Genomic DNA, 27,312 nt, shown 5'->3' on the forward strand with positions numbered 1-27,312 from the left:
ATAACTGTACAGAAGACTTTAATATCAATATAATAGTCTTTGTCAAGACTGCCCATCAGGTGTTTGAGCTCCATCCCTCCACCACTCTTGGCCCGGTAGAATTCAAGGAGCTTGGAAAGATGACTGTCCAGGCCTTCATAACATGTCTTCTTGAGGTCCACAGACACCAGTCTCATGAACTCCAGAGCAACCTGTTTGAAGAGCATAACATACCAGGGAAGGAATTTTAGGGACAAGGGGGTGCCTAATCTGCCAGCGCACCAAAACAATCAGCCAGGGCACTAAGGCCATCAAGCAAAATAGCCAATTACATTGCTACAAAACTTTTTTAAAAACATAACATTTAATGTAGGAAAGTGATTAAAATTATCCGCTGCTACTTTCAGACCAAAGGGTTACCATGGTAACAGAGTACAGTACTTATACTGATTTGGGGGAAATGTATATTGCAGTTTAAACTGAAACTAAAACTGAAAACTGAGAAGCCTGTGATTTAAAATATACATAGCTAGGAAACATGGAAACATAAACTAGCAAAGTCTCAGTTGGGAAAATTTCAAATGTATCTATGACAGCCTGTGACTGCCACTGCCCTCATTGACTTGAATCCCTTAACTTTATTTAACAATCTATGAAACTAAATGACAGAAATACTTTGAAAACAACAATGGTTTATAGCCATAATTTACTTTAAAAAATGAGTGATACACTTACACTGTATAGAACCCTGCATTTGTGTGACCTATAAGCAGTCAGAGTTATGATTTTTACACCCAGCCTTAGAGCACTACAGATAAAAGGAATACATTTGTGTGACCTATAAGCAGTCAGAGTTATGATTTTTACACCCAGCCTTAAAGTACTACAGATAAAAGGAATACATTTTTGGGAAGAATATTACATTAATAACTTATGTAGTTTCTTGTGTCCTCTAATCACCTTCATCTCAAAATGCACAAAAGTCTGAGAGTCAAGCTCTTGAAGTATGAGAAACTGTGTATATTATTAATTTCAACAATCACAGAAAATCTTATTGGACCTTTTGCAGATTTTAAATAAGCAGTTATCTGTCTGAACAGCGCTGGCCATCTAGATTTGATGTCAATCACAAGGGGCTCATCTTCCACAATCTCCTTTCTTCTTAATGAGAAAGTAGTCATCATTGCTGCATTTACCCAGTTACCCAGTCAGGACTTATTTTCTGAATCTCTTCTTGCATATAATCCTTATTGTTGAAATTTCTTCTCAAATGAGAAAAGTACTGCTTAACATTACAGGGCTCAGAAAAATGTCCAAGGTCACATTTTATGCAAGCAGTAACTGTTTCATGAACATTTCTTCGATGTTGAGTCAAATGCTTCTTGAGTGCTATTTCTGTTTTAAAAGGTGCACGGACAGTCTTGATGGATTCATGGTAATGGACAGGTATTGCATAATGTCCATGCTTCAATTTGTAATGTCTAATAAGGATGCATTGATTTGATGTGTCAAATCTGCAGTACTTACGGTTCCACTTCATCCATTGACGGATGAATGCTTTTGGATTTCCAAGAATCTAAAAAATAATGTTTACGTAAACATTTTTATTCACTTTAGTTAATGTGTTAATTATTAACATTATTCTGAAATTGATCAATTCCAGATTTAAGTGCTGTCTAGGTAAACCTGTTTACTAACTGCAAAGTTAATTTTTATAACATGGTTTGTTTAACATAACATTTCATTACACCCAAACTAACAATTGTAAAATAACAAAATATTACTACTTACTAACATTACTACTTGCAAGATTAGGCTAATTAATCATTAGAATATACTTAGCTAGGTTTTTAAATCAAACATTTTGGAAAAAATAAGGGTTTTAAACCCAATAGTAATTAGAAGCATGGCTAGCAAACATCTTTCCTTTGTACTGTTATGCAGGCTGTCAAACTATTTCCAAACTAGTCAACAAGCAGTTTTCATCAGCACATTTGCAATTCCGACCACAGGCTATCTAGCACCATGCTAACTAAACACACTTTAACTAACCAGCACATGTGCAAATTCGGCCACGTGTCCTAACTAACACTATGCTAGCTAACACCATGCTAAATAGCGCAATGCCAGCTAACAGCATACTAGCTAAATGCCACAACATACCCTGGAAAATTTAGTTAGCTACACATGCATATATCTGATGTTTGGCTAGCAAGTCACTGAATACAACCACAATAGTAAAATAAACTGATAACAGCTCATTACCTCCCAATCTAATAGTAATTGTAACTACAAGCATAGCTACAGTTGGCTTTTGTAGCTAGCTACTGTTATACAAGTAGTAAAATAAACTGTAGTAAAATAACCTGAATTAAAATAAACTATCAAACAAATGACAAGTTAGTCAGCATGGGTGCAATTTGGCGCCATGTGTGCTGCTGGCTAGAGCGGTACTATTTAACAGCATGATTACAGCAAGCTTTGCTGCAATTACACTACAGTACACGTAGTAGTGAGGGGTCATTCGCGAACGAGTCTGCTCTAAGAGTGGGCTCTTGTAGGTGAACGTTGGTAGCCGGCTCACATACCAGAAGAGCCGAATCTATTTATAAAAACATTTTTAAAAATGAAGATATGAATAATCAAAAGATTTAAATTAATATAATTAATTCAAAGAACAAAAAAAATAATAAAATAAGATAGGCCTAAATACTCAAGTGCACAAATGAGTTCTGATAGTCTGAGCAGACAAACAGCCTCACCTGTTGTTCCTGTAGACAGACACACATTGTCAACCAATGAACCAAGATGCCTAGCCAACTCACTCAGACACACACTTAGCAGCCGAGGAGAGAGAGGAAGGACAGCTGTGAAAACAACAGCTGGAAAATGAGTTGGAAGCACAGTAGCATTTGGATGCATTTTAATAATGTAGACAATGTTAGCACACTGTAAAATTTGCCAAAAGAAAATCTCATAAATCCGGTTCTACGCACAACCTACACCGGCATATGCGAACTGTCCACCCAACTGTGAAGCTAGCTGTAGCGGAGCTTCGAGAAACTAGCGGTCCTGCTAGTGATAGTGGTGGAGCAAGCACCTCCACACGTGGAGATGTATCCACTCAGTCAAGTAGGCCTACTCCGCGACCCACAGCAATGCAGTCTTCGTGGAGGACAGAGGTTTTAGAAATTATAGCAATAGTCTAAAACCAAATGTACACAATTCCAAGCAACCCTTTCAAAATCACATATACCACAACTGTACGAGAGCACACAGGCTTCAGTGTGGGAAAGAGTCCAACAAGCTACTGCAGTTTGTCTTACCACTGACTGTTGGACAACAAGGGTAACCACTTCTTACATGCTCGGTTACATGTCACTTCATTGTAGATTTTTCGATGTCTAGCTATCTTCTGCACTGCTTTGAGTTCAGCGTCAGACACACCTCAGAGAACTTGGCAGAGGAACTGTTGAGAGTGGCCAGAGAATGGCAAGTAGATGGAAAAGTGGTCTGTTGTGTTAACAATCAACCTGATTGTTAGAGATGCTCTGAAGGTGATGAAGCCCACTGTGGACAAAGTGAAAGCCGCTGAGGAATACATCCACAGGAGCACAGTAGGTGCTGAAAAACTAAGTCTACACAACGCCAGATCCGGATGCCTGAGCTGAGACCTAAACAAGACTGCACTACAAGGTGGAATTCAATATTTTATATGTTGAAGCGGTTTCTTGAGTCAAAGTATACCATCATCTCTACCCTGGCCATTGTCAGGGTAGATGCTCTGACCCAAGAGGAATGGGAGGTGGTGGAGGAGGTGTGCAGAGTCCTGGAACCCTTTGAGCAGGTCACTTTGGAGATCAGTGGAGAGAGGTACAGTAAGCCGTTATTACTACATTATTTAATCCATTATTATATATGTATATGAGCAGTAGATGAGAATGTAGTATCAGTAGACAAAACATGAACATGAACCTGAACTAATACGTTCCTGTTCTCTCTTTTCAGCTAAGTTACAGCCTCAAAAATGATACTCCTGTGTACGGGTCTGCAGCGAATCACAGCCAGCCGCCAGAGAGAAGCAAATGTAACCACAGGACATGTGACAGAGTTGATGGACACCCTATGTTCATCAATGGACAGAAAGTTCCACAGAATGGAAAATAATCACGTGCTATCAGAAACCGCTGCACTTGACCTCTCTCGTCACTGACAAATTATTGATCCCCCCCACTGCCTTGCTTTGCATCCAAGACCACCTGGTGAGGCTGCCCACAAACGTTGCCTGTTTGAAAAGATTCTCTTTGAACGAGCGAGTGCTCCAATGTTTCAGTTCAGGGAGTGGCCTGGGGAGAGAGGGGATGAGAGAAACGAAGGGGATGAGATGGTCGGGTGGGTGGGTATTTTATTTTTTTTAAGTAAAAAAAAGAATGCCAAACATTGCTTTGTTACACAATTTGTCCGCGGGTGACACAAGATGGTTTCTAATCTAGCTGTGACTTCTGAAGGCTCTAGCAAATCTGGCGAACAGTGGGGCTACTACAGAGTGAAATCGGAGCCTGGCCCAGGGAGACATGGAACTGAGACGTGTGATGTTCCGGGCAGCTAAACTTCGAAGACCCTGGCAGCCTCGGTTCTGTCCTGTGGATGTCCTCCTCAGTGTCATTCTGTGGCCTTGGCTGTCTGCTCCACAGAGAGCGTGGCCCTGACTTTAAAACTGCCTTCGCTCTGCTCTTCTATTCTAACAGAATTTTTTTTCTCTCTCTCTCTTCTTTGATAGGGCCGTTTTAAATTGTGAATGTGCTGTCGGATCACAAGGGTTGGAAAAAGCAGACAGGTGCGTGCGTAGCATTCGCAGAACGGCAAGGACGGGTAATTGAAATGAGATCTGGGGGGGCCTTCACACAAAACAGAGATTTTATATTTAAATGAGATGACAAGGTCAAGGTCATTTATTCAATCTGCCAGCACATAGACTGCTGTTTCACCATGGCAACAGTCTTGCTCTCTGCCCCCCACCCTCCCTCTCCTTCATGTCTCTGTCTCGCTTGCTCTCAGTTTCTTTCTACCTTCACCCACTTCTTCTGTACAACTGTCAAGGATTCCTCTTCAAACCTCTCTCGTCACTGTTTGTTTGCATTTGCATGTGTCTTTCTGTGCAAAGCAAATGTGTTCATTCAGTGTGCGGTGTGTGTCTAGGACTCAGGAACTGAATGATGGAGAGTTAGTATGAGCCGCCTAATGACTGAAAGACAGAGCTCGACAGGGGCTGTAGTATGGTGGTGATGCAGAGCTCCGTCTCTCAGGGGCCGGCTCTGGTGGACCATAGGCCTCAGAGGAGGCTCCCAGTCTGGGATGAGTGGATCCACACATCCCTCTGTTGGACCTGGGAGGAGTGGATGAATGCACTGTGTCTCTCTGGGCCATCCATCTCAGTGTGTGTTTTTCCACTCCACCTACCAGGCGAGATAGAGCGCTCCAGGCACCACACTACTCTCCCCGCCTTCCTTTCCGTCAGGAGCCCAGTACAGATTGTCTTACTCGTCATGCTGGTGCAGATTGGGTTTTCATAGCTTTTCCTTGACAATACAATGCAAAAACTCTTATAAAAGGGCTACTTGACCTTACTTAGATGATTAGCTGTTGTTGTATTACCTATTGTTGCCTTAGCTAGCTCTCCCAATCAACACCTTTGATTTATGCCTCGCTTTATGTCTCACTCTAATGTCAATATGCCTTGTATACTGTTGTTTAGGAGAGTTATCATTCTTTTAGTTCACTGCGGAGCCCCTAGTCCCACTCAACATGCCTCAGATACCTCTTTTGTCCCACCTCAAACACATGCAGTGACCTCACCTAGCATAAATAGTACATCCAGAGATGCAACCTCTCTTATTGTCACTCAATACCTAGGTTTAACTCCACTGTACCCGCATCCTACCATACCCCTGTCTGTACATTATGCCCTGAATCTTTCCTACCACGCCCAGAAATCTGCTCCTTTTATTCTTTGTCCCCAATGCACTAAGACAACCAGTTTTGATAGCCTTTAGCCGTACCCTCATCCTACTCCTCCTCTGTTCCTCGGGTGATGTGGAGGTTCACCCAAGGTCCTGCGTGTCCCCAGGCACTCTCATTTGTTGACTTCTGTAACCGTGAAAGCCTTGGTTTCATGCATGTTAACATCAGAAGCCTCCTCCCTAAGTTTGTTTTACTCACTGCTATAGCACACCCCCGCCAATCCTGATGTCCTTGCCGTGTCTGAATCCTGGCTTAGGAAGGCCACCAAAAATTCTGAGATTTCCATTCCCAACTACAACATTTTCCGTCAAGATAGAGCACAAAAACGACCAGCACAAAAACATCCTGTGGCGGACTGCACTAGCATCGAATAGTCCCCGCGTTTGCAACTGTTCAGGGAAGTCAGGAACCAATAAACGCAGTCAGTTAAGAAAGCAAAGGCTAGCTTTTTCAAACAGGAATTTGCATCCTGTAGCTCTAACTCCAAAAAGTTTTGGGACACTGTAAAGTCCATGGAGAATAAGGACACCTCCTCCCAGCTGCCCACTGCACTGAGGCTAGGAAACACTGTCACCAATGATAAATGCACGATAATCGAGAATTTCAAGAAGCATTTCTCTACGGCTGGCCATGCTTTCCTCCTGGCTACCCTTACCCCGGCCACAGCTCCCCACCCCCCACAGCTACTTGCCCAAGCCTCCCCAGCTTCTCCTTCAACCAAATCCAGATAGCAGATGTTCTGAAAGAGCTGCAAAACCTGGACCTGTACAAATCAGCTGGGCTAGACAATCTGGACCCTCTCTTTCTAAAATTATCCGCCGCCATTGTTGCAACCCCTATTACCAGTCTGTTCAACCTATCTTTCATATTGTCCGAGATCCCTAAAGTTTGGAAAGCTGCCACGGTCATCCCCCTCTTCAAAGGGGTGACACTCTAGACCCAAACTGTTACAGACCTATATCCATCCTGCCCTGTCTTTCTAAAGTCCTCAAAAGTCAAGTTAACAAACAGATCACTGACCATTTCGAATCCCACCGTACCTTCTCCGCTGTGCGGAGTGGGTGCACCTCAGCCACGCTCAAGGTAATAAACGATATCATCACCGCCATTGATATAAGACAGTACTGTGCAGCCATCTTCATCTCTGTCAATCACCCTATTCTTATCGACAGACTCATCAGCCTTTGTTTCTCAAATAACTGCCTTGCCTGGTTCACCAACTACTTGTCAGATAGAGTTCAGTGTGTCAAATCGGAGGGCCTGTTGTCCGGACCTCTGGCAGTCTCTATGGGGTTGCCACAGGGTTCAATTCTCGGGCCGACTCTTTTCTCTGTATATATCAACGATGTCACTCTTGCTAAAGGGTGATTCCCTGATCCACCTCTACGCAGACGACACAATTCTGTATACATATGGCCCTTCTTTGGACACTGTGTTAACAAACCTCCAAACAAGCTTCAATGCCATATAACACTCCTTCCGTGGCCTCCAACTGCTCTTAAACGCTAGTAAAACTAAATGCATGCTTTTCAACCGATTGCTGTCTGTACCAGCCCGCCCGACCAGCATCACTACTCTGGACCGTTCTGACTTAATATGTGGACAACTACAAATACCTACGTGTCTGGTTAGACTGTAAACTCTCCTTCCAGACTCAAACATCTCCAATCCAATATGAAATCTAGAATTTGCTTCCAATTTCGCAACAAAGCCTCCTTCAATTAAGCTGCCAAATATACCCTCGTAAAACTGACTATCCTACCGATCCTCGACTTCGGCGATGTCATTTTAAAAATAGCCTCCAACACTCTACTCAGCAAACTGGATGCAGCCTATCACAGTGCCATCCATTTAGTGACCAAAGCCCCATATACCACCCATCACTGCGACCTGTATGTTCTCGTCGCCAGACCCACTGGCTCCAGGTCATCTATGGTAAAGCTCCCCCTTATCTCAGCTCACTGGTCACCATAACAACACCCACCCGTAGCACCCGCCCCAGCAGGTATATCTTACTGGTCATCCCCAAAGCCAACACCTCCTTTGGCTACCTTTACTTCCAGTTCTCTGCTGCCAATGACTGGAATGAATTGCAAAAATCGCTGAAGTTGGAGACTTATATCTCCCTCAATAACTTTAAGTATCAGCTATCTGAGCAGCTTACCTATCGCTGCAGCTGTACACAGCCCATCTGTAAATAGCCCATCCAATCTACCTACCTCATCCCCATATTGTTTTTATTTACTGTTTTGCTCTTTTGCACATCAGTATTTCTACTTGCACATCATCATCTGCTCATCTATCACTCGTGTTAATTTGCTAAATTGTAATTACTTCGCTACTATGGCCAATTTATTGCCTTACCTCCTCACAACATTTGCACACACCCTATATAGACTTCTTCTATTGTGTTATTGACTGCGCGTTTGTTTATTCCATGTCTAACTCTGTGTTGTTGTTTGTGTTGCACTGCTTTGCTTTATCTTGGCCAGGGCGCAGTTGTGAATGAGAACTTGTTCTCAACTGGCCTACCTGATTAAATGAAGGTGAAATAAAACAACTTAGGTAAGTTGGATGCGTGGTGAAGATGGTGTCCATTCATTGCACCTGGTGGGCTTAATTTAGCAATAGCATCATTGAAACCTACGTGAACTATTTTATGATTCTGTGATCTACCACCCTGTCATTAGCATAGAGGAAGTAGATACAATTAGAAAATTTGACCCACTTCCGTACATTCAGTTTGATGTGTAATGAGTATATGTGAAAGGTAAGGATGTGCAGGGGGAGTACTATCCACAGATGTGATGAAACACTGAAAATGATGACCCACACTGGGCTCAAACTGGGCTAGTGTTGAATAATTGAAGTTGTGCGTGGCACCCAGCTGAGAGCGTGATTGCGTGTAGTCTAGGAGACTAGTAGATAGCGTGTAGTGTAATGGAACGTGCCTGTATGTCTCGGAGCGTGCTAGCGGGTACTAATATCCGCGAGGCATGTTTTTGAAGTGCAGGCACGTGTTTTTGTTTGTTTGTGATTCAGTTTGGGCCCCTGGGCATCCCTGCTGTGGACATCAACAAGACTGGGGCCCTCCTGGGGTTTGTGGACGGAGAGACAGTCCATTAAAGATTCCTACCTCCCTAGCTTGGGCACTTATTTAGCCAATGAGCAGCAGCAGCAGAGTGGAGGAGTTTTTTGGGGAGGAATGTTGTCTCTACAAAATGCATTTGCTTATTCCTGTTGCCATGTGTCATAGCCTTGCACTACAGTAATTATTCATGGGCCAGCTGTAGTGTCAAATGGAGCATTGAGTTGTATAGCCTCTAAAAGCTGGACCAGTTTCCCTGGGCTGAGTTTCCCTGGGCTGATTGGGGTGGAGGGGTGCAAGTTGTGTGGTGAGTATTTGTTCAGGGGTTTACTGTAAATGGGCCGTAAGGCAAGAGAGACAGAATTCCTTTGATACTAATGGGTTCAGTAACATAACCATGTTCTTTCCCTTATTTTATTTCACAAAAAGTTCAAATGTCGTTTGTAATTAGATAAACAAGCTTAATTTACATGTGGAGTGTTTACATTGTTTTCAGAAAAATCCTTTTCTTTTGACTTCTCATTATAGGACAGACATTTACTTGTCTGCTCCCTTGTTTGTGGTGGTATCAATTGCATACTTTTCTTTTGACAAATTAGGTACCATCTGGCCTCATCTGCAAGGAAATATATTTGGCAGGTAGCTCTGACTGAAAGCAACTGGATTAAGCGATGCCACACAACCACACTGACACACTCATTCAAGCACGTACAGTGCCTTCAGAAAATATTCATATCCCTTGATATATTCCACATTTTGTTGCATTACAGCCTGAGTTCAAAATATATCAAATGTCAAAACATTCTCACCCATCCACACACAATACCCCATAATGACAAAGTGAAAACATGTTTTTAGAAATGTTTGGTGTATGGGGTATTGTTGACCCAACATCTCAGTTAAATCCATTTAAAATTCAGGCTGTAACACAACGAAATGTGGAAAAGGTCAAGGGGTATGAATACTTCCTGAAGGTACTGTACATACACACCCACCCCACTGGGCACAATTCAATGTCTATTTCACGTTGGTTCAACCAAATTTCATTGAAATGACATGGAAACAATGTTTGATTCAACCAATGTGTGCCCAGTGGGACTCTTTTTCTCCCTTTCTCCCTATCTATCGTTCTCTGGCTCTTTCTCTGATTCTCATCGTGGTCTCAGTGACTGTTATGACAGAGAGCTCCCTATATAGACTGTAATAGCAGTAACATGGTGTACCTCATCTCAGGATCCAGACGACTGTGTGACCCTTTGCCCCCTTCATTTGGGCTGTATCTATCCCTCTGATGAGCAGCTCTCTGCAGGGCGCAGAGGGGAAGGCAGAGCCCTGAACTCCTGATCCCCTCCATCTGCTGAACTAATGGAGGCCGGCCATCTATCCCTTCATCTCTGTTCATTTTTCCTGCTTCCTCCATCCCTCCATCCACTGGTGGCTCACAGGTCAGGTGGCAGTGGCATGCCACTCTAATCCTGCTCACCTACCGGCTCTGGCCTGAGCCCTGATCAAAGCCAGTGTCAGGCGCCAATGTCATTTCATTGGACATACTATGCAGTAGCACACACTTAAATAGGAGAGAGAGTGGGTGGGTGGGTGGATATAAAACATACATCTTCAATCCAGTTATAGTATGATACTGTAATTTGAGCATTTTATGCGGCCAATAAAACAAAGCAACACAGCAGGGATGATAATGACCATGGGCAGTAATGGAAATGATTAATTGGAATTTAAGTTATTTATCTCTCTCTGCTTTGGAACTCTCTCTCATGGCATTCTCTCCCTGGTATCTCTCGATCTGTTGTGGCGTGTCTCAGTCAGAGAGAAACAGAGTCACAGTGTGATTGTGCAGCGTTGCTGAGAGCTCTGTGGCTGAGTCTGGCTGAGGTTTCTCTGCTCTCTGAATGTTAATGTGTTTCTGTTAGCAGTCTCATCTGTTCGGGCTATGCTGTGTGCTGCTGGCATGTCACCCCCCAATCCCCCTCTCTCCCAAACCTTTGATCACTGGCCAGGCTGGAGACATCGGGTCCTGCCAGCTTTCCCTGATACCGAACAAATCCCCGAAGTTTAGGGCTGGCGCTGCGTCCTGTCCTCCAGATTTCACAGGCGATACCGTCTGTTGTTGGACCCCACTGTTGTTCAATATGGAGACCAGGGACGTGCCAGCACAGCACCAGCTGCGGCGTAACCATGGTGAATGGGCTTTTGTAAAAAAGGCCTGCTCTCCAAGAACATGGGCCCATACACAATTGTACAATGTTTGGATAGAGAGTTGGATAGAGATGTGGAAGGGCTATAATAACCCTAGTTTAACTGAATGTTATATCATTAACTGCTATGGCCCTATGAAGGGTCCTCCATAACAGCTTTACACAACACCACAGCTCTTCACTCATAAAGAAAGCACATCAGTTGATATAGACAAACCCTTAACAGCAGGATTTCAGAATAGAACATTGTTTCTAGCCAAGGTGCAAATTCAAGTTTGAGTTAAGTATGAAGCTGCTTAGAACTCCCTCCTGTTTGCAGAAACCTTTGGCGTTCTCAAGCAGCATATTTTCAAGCAGGCGTTATTTGTGGGCAGCATCACCAGGGGGTCCTGGAAAGAGAGCATGGGCAGTGAATGATCAATAAACGGGGCATGTTCCTATGCCCAGGCATTGCCGATGTTTGCCAGATCTTGTCAGGGGTTCACCTAGGGGTCATGATTGGGGCTGTACCAAATTATTGATGTATTAGAATAATTGATTATGCTTATGTTGTATTAATAGAAGGGGAGGGGTTATAAGACCCTAACCTAGGGGTTATAAGGTCCTAGACTACAGATTAACAATATATATATACATTATGAGGTTTAATATTGTTCCACAGTACTTTTCTAGGCTCTTTGCCTCTTATGAAGAAACTGTCTGAGAAATGTGTGACTGTGAAGACAGAACTCTGCAGGGGAGTGTAAGAGATAGGAGACTAGTCAGACATTCCACTATAAATCAACTTGGACATTTACTGCTAAGATTTTAGATAACACACTAAAAGCCTTGTTTATATAGCTGTGTAGGCATGGTTTTGGTCTCATGAGTAAAAGATAGTGACATCACAAGCGCTGGACTTCGGGTGTGATAAAATAACATGGGACCTTTTCTTTGATGCAGAACTTACTCGGAAACATGCATGCTATGTTCCTGATTGTCAACTTCTGTCTGCAATTGCATTAAAGGTTTTTGAATGATTTAATTCAAGATATTGTTATAATGCTAATTTCACCAATGATTGACAAGGAACAAGGAAACGAACCCTAACAATCTGATGCATAGCAATCTGTCAGTCGATGACACAGTCGATGACGTGGCACGCAACCATTAGTTGATGCATACACTGTCTGAGCAGGGGAAGGGATGGTGTCTGCCAAGCAGGGTTGGGGACCTGGGGTCAATTCAAATTGAAGGCAGTCAATTCAGGAAGTGATTTGAATTTGAAATTCAAAAATGGAAAGACTTTTGAAAGAAATAGTTTCTACTTTTCAGTTTATTGAGAAGTCATCGAAAATAAATTACTTTGTTCAGTTATTGAATAAAAATTTCAGTTTACTTCCTGAATTGACTGCCTTCAATTCGAATTGACTGCCTTCAATTCAAATTGACCCCAACCCTGTTGCCAAGTCACAGACACAGTTTTCCCACCATACAGACACACACTTCCCTTTCTCGCAAAAAATGTATTACACACGCATTGGAAATTGTATAAGCAATACAAAATAACCTCCCAGACCAGGTGCATGGGGAAAGAGGACAGTTGGAGATACAGGTCACAAAAAAAAAGAACACTGTGTTGTTTACAAAATTAGCTGGCATCCCCAGTTACTGTGTGAATTTACCATTAAGCCTAGTTTAATGTGCTATACTGTAGGTATGGTCATCTAATGTTTCATCCTCGTGTATTGCACAGTTCATGGTAGTCCCTACTGAAACATAACTTGTAGATCAGACTGAAAAACAATATAATACCACTATATTTTCTACAACTCACCCCGCTTATAGGTCCTTGGGAGCAAAGTGATGTGGCATAGTTGAATCGATAACGTAGAATAACCGGCTCTGTACAGTATGTCATGAAAGATGATGGTAGAAGGTCACTAGTGAGATAGGTCTTCGCTTTGCTATTGATCTGCTCTGGCCTCAGACAGTTTGGCAAATACAGACTGGGGATCAGTCAGCTTCTATTCAATTAACACAATGGAAAATAATAGTAAAGAAAACCATAGTGGGTCCTTGTGTCTACCCGTGTTTTCTTTGACCAGTGACTCATGCCGTTTGGTCTTCTGGGGATTTACTTGGAAAAACTCATCAGTGGTAGAGAGATGGCTGCTGTGTTCATCTGCTCTCTGACCTTCTACTGGTTAAACAAAAGGCTGGAAAAACACTGGAGGAAATTAGTTAACAGAATAGAATAGCATGAGCCAAATATCAAGAAAACAAATGTTGTGACCCGTGAGAGAGAGGAAGTTGTGATGGCATGATGTCACACATGGCTTTCTATAAAGCTATTTTGTGTACCGTGGCGAGAATATTTAAAGCCATTCGCTGGTTGAAATATTCTTGAAATATATGTGTGTCAGGTAGTGAACGTGAACAGGTGGTCATGGCTTAGGTGACTGAGGAAAGGAGGAGACTGAGGCGGAAATTCCTTTAACCACATAGTGGTTTATTTACTGGATAGTTTTTTTGCCTGGATTTGACCGAGTTGGGGGAGACAGAGCAGCGAGGTTGGGCCGTGGCGATTTCCTCCATTTAATGAGTTGAGCTTTGTCGGACATTTCCACCCAACCTAATTATAATGCTCTGGCCCAAGCGCCAGCGAGCATGAATTAAAGGGTGATTCCACCAACTCCATGGGCCTTTTCAACACTGGTTGTATCAGAGGTTGTTCATCTCATATTTCTCACTTTATAACTGACTGTTTGTTTATTTATTTGGTTGTTTGTGTGGATGATATCAACACACACACACACACACACATACACACACACCCATGCAAGCAGGTTGGTGTACTATGATAACAGAGCAGACCTATATAAATGAATAATATGATACGCTTTCAAAGCTCTTTTTCCCCTGGACTGCATCTCTCAGTTTATGCTGAGTGTTTCATCTCCTGCTGCAGTGCCCTCTGCTCTGTCATCTCAGAAGGAGAGGCTGCTGGGAGTCCTCAGTCTCCAGATTAGAGGTCAGATAAACAGCAGCCTTATGACCACCGAGATCATATCTACTGAGAGACTGGAGAAAAGCCATGATTGATACAGATAGGAGAGAGAAATGGAAGACCATGCCGATATGAATTTTAGTGACAGCCTGAATGGAAATGGTTTGTGTGTGTTTATGTTGGTGTGTGTGTCACCATGTATGAGTCGGCTGGAGTTGGAGGAAACGTGTGGTGATCCATCAGTGCCAGGCGGGGCCCTCAGCAGGGTTCTGAGGAGAAACGCAATAACATTCTGTGACCCTGAGGATCCGGTCAGCGAGCACATGCTGCTTTAACTGCAGTTCAGCACAACAAATCATCCAGTTGGTCAAGTGGGGCCATGACCCTGGTCTGCCCAGGCTCCCAGACTGAGGTACTCTCGTGTCTAAGTAGAGAAACAACCTCTCTGGGGGTCCTTGGGTGACTACTGTCCTTCCAATAAACCAGACATTGCATGACCCCTTTTTCACATTTCCTGTTTATGATGCTACTGGCTATTAACCTGTACCCTCATTGGGACTGATTAACATTCAGTTGGATTCTTTCTGATGTGAATATTTTCCTTTGGAGTACTTTGGGGTAATTAATATATACCCATTTTGGTATCTTTTGCACAAGGAAACCATCCTCTTTTCATGCATTATATCACAGACAATCAACCAGGTCTGTACACCTGAATCTTGAAGCTGTCAGCCCTCTTCTCCCCAGGATTTGAGAGAGAGAGAGAGAGAGAGAGAGAGAGAGAGAGATGATAAGAGTGTAGTAGATGGCTATTGTGTTGATGGTAAGAGTGTAGTAGATGGCTATTGTGTTGATGGCCTTGCCACTCTTAGGAGTGAGGTATGTGGAGAGGGATGACCTCTGGTTCCTCACTGATCCAGGATTCTCTCCCCTGCCTGGCACAAGCTGAAGGTGGATTCGCCCCAACCTGAAGGAAGTTATATGCAGAGAGGAAAATATTAGCTTAGTCTTGATCAAGTTTCTGTGCAGGCACATCTGAAAATGTTCTGCTGTAAGATTTACACTCTAACATTTCTTTGGCTGACTGGATTGGGGGCATTTGTTCCTGGCTGAGTACATTCACAATGGTTTGCATGAGCAAGAGCTGCAGTTAAAATGTGTTCTTGGCAGACAGGAGACAATGGGAATGAAAATGTCAAACAAGAATCCCATCTAGTAGGGTCAGACCTGAGCAGAAAATACACATTCAGAGTATATTAATGTGTATGTATGTACAGTGTCTTGCGAAAGTATTGTGCCTTTATGGAAGAGTGGCAAGAAGAAAGCCATTTCTTAAAGATATCCATAAAAAGTGTTGTTTAAAGTTTGCCACAAGCCACCTGGGAGACACACCAAACATGTGGAAGAAGGTGCTCTGGTCAGATGAAACCAAAATTGAACTTTTTGGCAACAATGCAAAACGTTATGTTTGGCGTAAAAGCAACACAGCTCATCACCCTGAACACCTCATCCCCACTGTCAAACATGGTGGTGGCAGCATCATGGTTTGGGCCTGCTTTTCTTCAGCAGGGACAGGGAAGATGGTTAAAATTGATGGGAAGATGGATGGAGCCAAATACAGGACCATTCTGGAAGAAAACCTGATGGAGTCTGCAAAAGACCTGAGAGTGGGACGGAGATTTGTCTTCCAACAAGACAATGATCCAAAACATAAAGCAAAATCTACAATGGAATGGTTCAAAAATAAACATATCCAGGTGTTAGAATGGCCAAGTCAAAGTCCAGACCTGAATCCAATCGAGAATCTGTGGAAAGAACTGAAAACTGCTGTTCACAAAATGCTCTCCATCCAACCTCACTGAGCTCAAGCTGTTTTGCAAGGAGGATGTGCAAAACTGATAGAGACATACCCCAAGCGACTTACAGCTGTAATCGCAGCAAAAGGTGGCGCTACAAAGTATTAACTTAAGGGGGCTGAATAATTTTGCACGCCCAATTTTTTCCGTTTTTGATTTGTTAAAAAAGTTTGAAATATCCAATAAATGTCGTTCCACTTCATGATTGTGTCCCACTTGTTGTTGATTCTTCACAAAAAAATACAGTTTTATATCTCTATGTTTGAAGCCTGAAATGTGGCAAAAGGTCGCAAAGTTCAAGGGGGCCGAATACTTTCGCAAGGCACTGTATATACACTGCTCAAAAAAATAAAGGGAACACTTAAACAACACAATGTAACTCCAAGTCAATCACACTTCTGTGAAATCAAACTGTCCACTTAGGAAGCAACACTGATTGACAATAAATTTCACATGCTGTTGTGCAAATGGAATAGACAACAGGTGGAAATTATAGGCAATTAGCAAGACACCCCCAATAAAGGAGTGGGTCTGCAGATGGTGACCACAGACCACTTCTCAGTTCCTATGCTTCCTGGCTGATGTTTTCGTCACTTTTGAATGTTGGCGGTGCTTTCACTCTAGTGGTAGCATGCGACGGAGTCTGCAACCCACACAGGTGGCTCAGGTAGTGCAACTCATCCAGGATGGCACATCAATGCGAGCTGTGGCAAGAAGGTTTGCTGTGTCTGTCAGCGTAGTGTCCAGAGCATGGAGGCGCTACCAGGAGACAGGCCAGTACATCAGGAGACGTGTAGGAGGGCAACAACCCAGCAGCAGGACCGCTACCTCCGCATTTGTGCAAGGAGGAGCAGGAGGAGCACTGCCAGAGCCCTGCAAAATGACCTCCAGCAGTATATATATATAAATATATATATATAAACGTCCTCACTGTCAACTGCGTTTATTTTCAGCAAACTTAACTTCGCTGGCCATGGCAGAACACTGACACAGAACGAGCAATATGGCTGGTGGCATTGTCATGCTGGATGAGCCTGCAGGAAGGGTACCATATGAGGGAGGAGGATGTCTTCCCTGTAATGCACAGCGTTGAGATTGCCTGCAATGACAACAAGCTCAGTCCGATGATGCCGTGACACACCGCCCCAGACCATGACGGACCCTCCACCTCCAAATCGTTCCCGCTTCAGAGTACAGGCCTCGGTGTAACACTCATTCCTTCGACGATAAACGCGAATCCGACCATCACCCCTGGTGAGACAAAACCCTGACTCGTCTGTGAAGAGCACTTTTTGCCAGTCTTGTCTTGTCCAGCGACGGTGGGTTTGTGGCGATGTTGTTGCTGGTGATGTCTGGTGAGGACCTGCCTTACAACATGCCTACAAGCCCTCAGTCCAGTCTCTCTGACTATTGCAGACAGTCTGATCCCTGATGGAGGGATAGTGCGATCCTGGTGTAACTCGGGCAGTTGTTGCCATCCTGTACCTGTCCCGCAGGTGTGATGTTCGGATGTACCAATCCTGTGCAGGTATTGTTACATGTGGTCTGTCACTGCAAGGACGATCAGCTCTCCGTCCTGTCTCCCTGTAGTGTTGTCTTAGGCATCTCACAGTACGGACATTGCAATTTATTGCCATGGCCACATCTGTATTAATCATGCCTCCTTGCAGCATGCCTAAGCTGGGACCCTGGGCATCTATCTTTTGGTGTTTTTCAGACTCAGTAGAAAGACCTCTTTAGTGTCCCAAGTTTTCATGTCTGTCTGTCTGTCTGTCGAGAGACAGAAAGAGATTTCCTATTTTCATGAGATCGAAGGCCAGATCCACTGTTTTACATAAAAACCTTTTCCCTCCCACTTATAGTCCCTCTCACGCACCACAGCATCCCTCTTCTCTGTTTGCATCTCTCTCTTTCTCCTCCCTCATCCCTCCATCAGCACTTCCTTTATTTCTAATCCCTAGCTAACAGATACCAGAACAAAGAGTGACCCTGAGCTTCTGTTGAGTTCTGCCTTTGCCTGAGGAGAACAAAGAGACGAGGGCCTGTTCTCTCTTCAACAGTCAGCAGAGTGAAAACACTATGACTGTATACCCTTCCTTACTCTGTTTAGAACATTTTGGTGTAATGGATGATATTTAATTCAGTATCTTTTCAAGAGAAGATGGTGAATATAGCCGTCAGGCTGGCCCCCATGCCATGGCCCATGTATAGGCTAGACACTGTATCCCTGTCCGTGTTCCACGGTGGCAGGGCCAGCTGATATACTCTCATTGTAGCTCCTCACCGTCCCACTGGTCCTATCTCTATTCTCTCCCTTCAGCGCTCCACAGCTGTTGTTCTGTATGGAGGTCTTTGATGTTTGTGTCCGTCAGCACTGTGTCCATATCCTGACCCCTCTACCCAGAGTCTTCTGGGCCCTCTCATCAGCCCGCCACTCTGCAAATGGGCTGGTCAACCACTAAATATCAACGTATAGACAAGTGCTTTGCTTGACCATTCCCCAAAACATGTATAAATATTGGACTATAAATTGTGCCTTCCTGTATTATACTTATGCTAAAATCTGCCCTCCCGGGTGGCACAGTGGTCTAAGGCCACTGCACTTAACTCAATATAACCTTGCGCAATACCCGAGATGCAGTCGCACCCCTAAAAACCAAAAACATTTGTCATAAGAAACTAGCTCCCTGGTATAACAGAAAATACCCAAGCTCTGAAGCAAGCTTCCAGAAAATTGCAACGGTAATGGCGCCACACCAAATTGGAAGTCTTCTGACTAGCTTGGAAAGACAGTACCGTGCAGTATCGAAGAGCCCTCACTGCTGCTCAATCATCCTATTTTTCCAACTTAATTGAGGAAAATAAGAACAATCCAAAATGTATTTTTGATACCGTCGCAAAGTTAACTAAAAAGCAGCATTCCCCAAGAGAGGATGGCTTTCACTTCAGCAGTGATAAATTCATGACCTTCTCTGAGGAAAAGATCATGATCATTAGAAAGCAAATTACGGACTCCTTTTAAATCTGCGTATTCCTCCAAAGCTCAGTTGTCCTGAGTCTGCACAACTCTGCGAGGACCTAGGATCGAGGGAGACACTCAAGTTTTTTAGTACTATGTCTCTTGACACATGGATGAAAATATTCATGACCTCTAAACCTTCAAGCTGCATATTGGACCCTATTCCAATTAAACTCCTGTGCCTGGCCCTCCTATGTTGAACATAATAAACGTCTCTCTATCCACCGGATGTGTACCAGACTCACTAAAAGTGGCAGTAATAAGGCCTCTCTTGAAAAAGCCAAACATTGACCCCAAAAATATGAAAAACTATCGGCCTATATTGAATCTCCCATTCCTCTCAAAGATTTTATAAAAAGCTGTTGCGCAACAACTCACTGCCTTCCTGAAGACAAACAATGTATACGAAACGCTTCAGTCTGGTTTTAGATCCCATCAATTCACTTGCGAAGGTGGTAAATGACCTTTACCGAGGTACTGCATCTGTCCTCGTGCTCCTAGACCTTAGTGCTGCTTTTGATACCATCGATCACCACATTCTTTTGGAGAGATTGGAAACCCAAATTGGTCTACACGGACAAGTTCTGGCCTGGTTTAGATCTTATCTGTCGGAAAGATATCAGTTTGTCTCTCTGGATGGTTTGTCCTCTGACAAATCAACTGTCAAGGTGTTCCTCAAGGTTCTGTTTTAGGACCACTATTGTTTTAACTATATATTTTACCTCTTGGTGATGTCATTCGGAAACATAATGATAACTTTCACAGCTATGCGGACGACACATAGCTGTACATTTCGATGAAACATGGTGAAGCCCCAAAATTGCCCTCCCTGGAAGCCTGTGTTTCAGACATAAGGAAGTGGATGGCTGCAAATGTTCTACTTTTAAATGTTCTACTCGGGACAAAACAGAGATGCTTGTTCTAGGTCCCAAGAAACAAAGAGATCTTCTGTTGAGTCTGACAATTAATCTTGATGGTTGTACAGTCGTCTCAAATAAAACTGTGAAGGACCTTGGCGTCACTCTGGACCCTGATCTCTCTTTTGACGAACATATCAAGACTATTTCAAGGACAGCTTTTTTCCATCTACGTACCATTGCAAAAATCTGAAACTTTCTGTCCAAAAATGATTAATCCATGCTTTTGTCACTTCTAGGTTAGACTACTGCAATGCTATACTTTCCAGCTACCCGGATAAAGCACTAAATAAACTTCAGTTAGTGCTAAACACGGCTGCTAGAATTTTGACGAGAACCAAAACATTTGATCATATTACTCCAGTGCTAGTCTCTCTACACTGGCTTACTGTTAAGGCAATGGCTGATTTCAAGGTTTTACTGCTAACCTACAAAGCATTACATGGGCTTGCTCCTACCTATCTTTCCAATTTTGTCCTGCCGTACATACCTACACGTACGCTACGGTCACAAGACGCAGGCGTCCTTACTGTCCCTATAATTTCTAAGCAAACAGCTGGAGGCAGGGCTTTCTCATATAGAGCTCCATTTTTATGGAATGGTCTGCCTACCCATGTGAGAGACGCAGACTCGGTCTCAACCTTTAAGTCTTTATTGAAGACTCATCTCTTCAGTAGGTCCTATGATTGAGTGTATTCTGGCCCAGAAGTGTGAAGGTGAACGGAAAAGCCCTGGAACAACGAACCACCCTTGCTGTCTCTGCCTGGCCGGTTCCCCTCTCTCCACTGGGATTCTCTGTGTCTAACCCTATTACAGGGGCTGAGTCACTGGCTTACTGGTGCTCTTCCATGCCGTCCCTAGGAGGGGTGCGTCACTTGAGTGGGTTGCGTCACTGACGTGATCTTCCTGTCTGGGTTTGCGCCCCCCCTTGGGTTGTGCCGTGGCGGAGATCTTTGTGGGCTATACTCGGCCTTGTCTCAGGATGGTAAGTTGGTGGTTGAAGATATCCCTCTAGTAGTGTGGGGGCTGTGCTTTGGAAAAGTGGGTGGGGTTACATCGTCAGATGGGCAACAGCGTCTCCTGACCCCTCCTGTCTCAGCCTCCAGTATATATGCTGCAGTAGTTTGTGTCGGGGGGCTAGGGTCAGTCTGGTATATCTGAAGTATTTCTCCTGTCTTATCCGCTGTCCTGTGTGAATTTAAGTATGCTCTCTCTAATCCTCTCTCTCTCTTTTTCTCTTTCTTTCTCTCTTTCTCTCCTTTTATCTTTCTTTCTCTCTCTCTCTTTCTCTCTTTCTTTCTTTCTCTCTCTCGTTGAGGACCTGAGCCCTAGGACCATGCCTCAGGACTTCCTGGCCTGATGACTCCTTGCTGTCCCCAGTCCACCTGGCCGTGCTGCTGCTCCAGTTTCAACTGTTCTGCCTGTGGCTATGGAACCCTGACCTGTTCACCGGACATGCTACCTGTCCCAGACCTGCTGTTTTCAACACTCTAGAGACAGCAGGAGTGGTAGAAATACTCTGAATGATCGGCTATGAAAAGCCAACTGACATTTGCTGACCTGTTGCACCCTCGACACCCACTGTGATGATTATTTGACCCTGCTGGTTCATCTATGAACATTTGAACATCTTGTCCATGTTCTGTTATAATCTCCACCCGGCACAGCCAGAAGAGGTCTGGCCACCCCTCGTAGCCTGGTTCCTCTAGGTTTCTTCCTAGGTTCTGGCCTTTCTAGGCAGTTTTTCCTAGCCACCGTGCTTCAACACCTGCATTGCTTGCTGTTTGGGGTTTTGGGCTGGCACTTTGTGACATGCTGATTTAAGAAGGGCTTTATAAATCAATTTTATTTGATAATGACACTCACTTGGACTCCATCACCTCCTTGATTAGCTGCCCTATATATGTCACTCCCCTTGGTCTCTTTCCCAGGTGTCATTTTTTTCTGTTGCTTGTCTGCATTGTTTGTGTTTTGTATTATGTTACATTTATTTATTAGAACACACTCCCTGAACTTGCTTCCTGACTCTCAGCCCACTCGCTACAGAATGACGCCTCACCAAAGGGAAGCATCAGGGTGTTTATTTATTTATTGTATTATTATTTTTTGCTGGTGAAACGTTTTAATAAAACAACAAAACCAAGAACACAACACTAACATAAGGCAGGACCCCAATACACAAGAACAATACCAACTGTTGAGTGACATATAAAGTGGATGAAATTATGAAGGTAATGGAGTCCAGGTGTGAATCATAATGATTCACAGGTCGCTGGCCGGACAGGTGGAGTGGCAGGTTCCTGGTAGAGAGCCAGATGCGATCCCCAGGATGGAACACAGGGGTCTCACTGCAATGATGGTCTGCCTACTCCTTCTACACGATGGACAGCGCGCTGAAGTCTCACGTGCGCATTGTTCCACACCTCCTCCACTCGCCGGAACAACTCATCTACCACAGGAGCCGCGGTCTGGCCCGGGGTCCACGGGGCCAGGGCTGGCTGGAAACCCAACACACACTGGAAGGGTGTCAACCCAGTAGAGGAGTGACGTAGAGAGTTCTGGGCGTACTCTGCCCAAGGAAGGAAACGTGCCCACTCACCCTGCCGGTCCTGACAGTGACTCCTCAGGAACCTTCCCAGGTCCTGATTCATCCTCTTCACCTGCTTCCAACTCACCGCCCCATCATTACAGGTGCACCAATGGCGCAAGTGGAAAAGTGCAGAACCAAGTGTTGTCTTCCAGGCCCTGCACATGTCATTGCAATTGTGATGATATTATAACTTTAGCGGCAACTACAGAGCATATGGACTCTGGGTTGTATCTGTTTTGAGTGACTGCCCTGGCCAGATGGGTTTAAAAACATAATATCAGTGAGTGGCCTGAATCCACTGCTGCAAGACAGTACGGTGTGTCTGTGGGTCCCAAGCTTTATTTCCAACCTTTATTCTTTCAATGACAGCCTGCCTTTTTCATCATAATGCTTTAAGATTAGAAATAAATGCAGTTTATGACAGCTTAGCTGTCTGTATATGCTTGTCATACAGTCTATGCTTAAAGAAGTGTATAGGTTCCCAGGGATGGATTAACCATTGCAAAATAAGACTGAAAGAGAAGAAAGGAAAATAAAATAGTGTCTTGTCATTATGTTGTTTTAGAAGCGTGCTGCTTATTCCTTCTTTCTGGCCCCACTCTGCTCTGCGGGTGGGCATTAGGCTGGACGTTAGCACTTGTTTGTGTGGGTAATGTGGAAGCCTTGTGTGCCCGCTACTTAGCGCTATTTACCACGCCCCCCGCTGTCATAGGCCTGCAGGCTCTGTGTGAGTGGCAGGGCGGGGCAGGACTCAGCAGGGCTCCGACAAACAGTTCTAGAGAGAGAGAGAAAAGAGCAGCGGCTGAGCACAGGCAACAGTATCAGAGGTGTATACAATAGGTACTTATCTGAGAGAGAAAAAAAAGTGGAATTTAATTTAGTGCTGTTCTCGGTTCCATAGTCAGGGTTTTAATTTGGAGGTTGAAATGACATGAGATGATAGATGGTAGGAGTTGCACAATGAACAAGGGCTATCACACAGATCTGAGGGTACCTGCTTCCTGCCTGGGATAATAATTTCCAAGAACTGGATAGGCCATCTGATCTGGCTTCCCAAACTTCTTAATAAGTAAATCAATACCATATCTTCATATTGTTTGTAGCGATGCACTCGCTTCCAATCGTTTAATTACATTATCCCACTTCTGTGTTTGAAAGCCTGTGCTGAGGTAATGGCTTGTACAGAAAATGATCCTTAACATTTGACTTAGTAAGAGAGCTGGTGTTCTGTGTTTTAATTGCTGTAGCAGTACATAAGATATGCTTAGGTAAGTTTGATAGTTTCCCCTTGGGATCTACTTTTCCTCATATTGAATCTGGTCCTTATTTCTGTCATACAACATGTCACAATTCCTGTTTTTGGAACAACTCACATTTTCTGGAGTAAATAAAAGATTGAAGAATGTATTAAAGTTCCATGTGTCCCCCATTCCCCAAGGATTCTCTCACTTTCTGCACCTTAGCAAAAAAAACGTCTTTACTCTTATCTGCTGAGAGTGAGAGAGGCAATTTAGTGGAGGATAGACTGTTGAGTCATGGTGCAATGCTACTGGAGAGGGATTATGGAAATGTGAATGTTGTTCAGGCAACTGATTTCAGAGTGACAGCTCCACACTGGGACCATTCCTAAGTCATGAGATAAGAATATCACTTTACACACAGCTGAATACTTAAACAAGTGATGATTTAATGTCACCATTATGCACCACTTCATATAACTGTAAACCAGGGGGTATTACTATCTCTGTGTAACAACTGTAGTTTGGAATCCCTTTCTTCTGCCTTGGATTCATCTTTGAACAAATCCAGCTGTAGCCGTGCTTCTCGGTCGGCTTGTGCAATCCGTTTAAATGTTGGCTGGAGGGTTCCCAGAATCAGATCAGGAATATGAAGAAAATCCGTTCCATTTGAGCCCCCGAGCAGACTTGTATCGAGTCAAGGTCGCCTGGATGAGGGAAAATAGAAATTCACTCATTTAGCCGCCACATTCACACTCGGAGCGGCAGATGAGCAGTTAGCATTCTCTGTAATGGCTGTTTATGTTATCCTGGATCAGTGTGATTATGCAATCTAGCCTCCATAGCGGTGATTCTTCAGACAGATTATTGTGAACAAACACATTATTTTCTTACTGTAATTAAGGGACCATTGTTATTGCTGTGTGCTCAGACTGAAATGAAGCGAGGCACCTATTAACTTATCAGATCTGTTGTTCTTTTTGGAGTTATGTTTTATGACAGTAGAATATGTACTGTAGATCCACTAAGGCATAGAGAGCCATAGTTAAAGTTGTTGAAGGGTGAGTCAACGCTTACTGATGGTTATAGTGAGGCAACTTATATTCTTTTAGTCAACTTTTGGGTAACCTCGTCTCCAGGCTATTGCGCAGGAGGAAATGTCTTGTGTGCGAGACTGACTTTTGGGTGGAGTAATGGTAGCCTACATGTTGGGCCCTGCATACAGTACACTGTGGATGTTGATAAAGAGTCTAAATGCAATTTTCTCTGTCTTTTCTTTTTGTCTTCCCTGCAGCGTGTCCTCAGGGGACGTTCAAGTCCACCCAGGGGCCAGGGCTGTGTCTGCAGTGCCCCCCCAACAGCCGCTCCACTGTGGAGGCTGCCACCATCTGCGGCTGCCGTAACGGATACTACAGAGGAGACATGGACCTGCCCGAGGCCTCCTGCACCAGTAAGTCTCACATTCCTACTACTCATCAATGGGAAAATTAATGTTCATTTGGAAAGGGTGTGTTCAATATCAACTGTTTTAACTCCTGAGTACATTTTTTAACCTTTGTAGATACTATATATTTCAAGGTTGGCCATAATCCCTTGCTCTACCTGTGCTGCTTGAGTGCATTCTACTCAATGCATCGTCAATGAGCGGGCTTGGAAATAAAATGACATTACAAAAGAGTCAGATGATTATTAGGAAAACCTTTCGTCGTCATTTTGATGTCACCAGATTGACTTTAGATGCAGTATACTGTTAGCTAGCTATCCAAGATTGAGGAGAGGCAACCAGATTTTAGCTACCTAACGTTAGCATTGCTAGCTATTTTTGCCAAACTTTTGCTAGCTAATGACAACATTGACGCCTGCCTAAAGTAAATTTGACGACATGATAATGCTGGGGGAAAAAATCCTACTAAGTATATGACTACTTTAGCAATGTCATCGTATTTCCAGGCTCTACAGTGTAATTTAGACTCAACAGTAGTTAGCCTCCGGGCGGCTTGAGAAATTTCCTAATAATGGCATGACTCAACCGAGTGAAGGAGGTGCAACCTATTAATAGGACACGAGGAACCTGAGGGATGTGTGGTGAGCCACCCCCTCTACCAGCTGAGTTTTAAAACTCACACTGTAACGCACTCCAGTCAATGAAGTGTGAGATAGAGAAAGTACTCTCGTATAAAGAACTGCAGGACAGGAAGACTGTATGATCCCATCGATGGATGACTCATCCAATGCATGCAACATTTATTAAGCAACTGAGTGAAAATTATGATTAATTTGGGTCATACCTATGAATTGCTCTTATATCGTTGGGTTTGACTGTCCATATTCACCATGGACATGGCAGTAGCTGCTAAAGAGACCTATATGACAAGCTTATAAAACTAGGTATAGCCTTGCGTTCCTATTTTTTTATTTGTTTCGTGCTGTTGGCGATAGGTGCACTTGATTCAGCAGCCATAACACCGGAAAGGCAAAGTGTTCCCAAGGGGCGGCAGGGTAGCCTAGTGGTTAGAGCGTTGGACTAGTAACCGAAAGGTTGCAAGTTCGAATCCCCGAGCTGACAAGGTACAAATCTGTCGTTCTGCCCCTGAACAGGCAGTTAACCCACTGTTCCTAGGCAGTCATTGAAAATAAGAATTTGTTCTTAACTGACTTGCCTAGTAAAATAAAGGTAAAATAAAAAAATCTTACTTTTTCATCACCTTACTGACACACTACCAATAGTCTCCTGTTGACTTTTCTCCAAATGAGAGACTGGGACAGGGATGTGTACGTATGTAGTGTAGCAGCTGTTCTGTCTCTGTCTGTCTACTCCATTGCCCCAGATCATATCAATGTAGGTCGATACATGAATAAGATTTAACTAATGTCCCTGAAGTTGAGCCAGCCACTCCAACCATTGCCCTAAAACTCCCTGATTCATTTCCCCTCAAACCTACAGGGACAGAGAAAGTGGGACGCTGCACTATGTAGGTGACCTGGATAGACAAGTACTATGGGAAAATAAGACATGGTCACCCCATTCATAAATAGTTTAATATAAAACTCTTTTGTGAATGAAATGTTTTTGAGTCAGAAAACACTGCCTATTAAACCATTATTATTCTATATAGAACCCTTAGACCAACATATTGTAGATTCAGCCATGATTCAGCCACGATTCAGCCACGGGCCAATTGTTTCTTGAACGGCTGGTCGGGGGGGCCAGAACATAATTAAAAATAATTCGTAGGCTGAAATTGACAGCAAGAAGCCCAAAAGATATAAGATTTGACTTAAACATAATAATTTCAAACCTTGCTTACATTTTTATGATCACTTGTCTCTATAATGTGGGGAATACTTGGGAACAGATTTCCAAAATTACACTTGGAGCTGATTTATTGGTGTTTTTACATT

General features: G+C 43.7%; 1 protein-coding gene across 1 annotated transcript in view; it reads left to right on the forward strand.

The window, feature by feature from the left end:
* Positions 1–27,312, forward strand: part of LOC115108408 (ephrin type-B receptor 1-like) — a 208,327-nt gene that overhangs the window by 91,827 nt on the left and 89,188 nt on the right. The window contains exon 4 of the mRNA XM_029632688.2: positions 25,205–25,360. Coding sequence (XP_029488548.1) covers positions 25,205–25,360 — 156 coding nt within the window. The remainder of the gene's footprint in view (positions 1–25,204; positions 25,361–27,312) is intronic.

Source organism: Oncorhynchus nerka, linkage group LG24 (assembly GCF_034236695.1).
Source record: "Oncorhynchus nerka isolate Pitt River linkage group LG24, Oner_Uvic_2.0, whole genome shotgun sequence".
NCBI lineage: Eukaryota > Metazoa > Chordata > Actinopteri > Salmoniformes > Salmonidae > Oncorhynchus > Oncorhynchus nerka.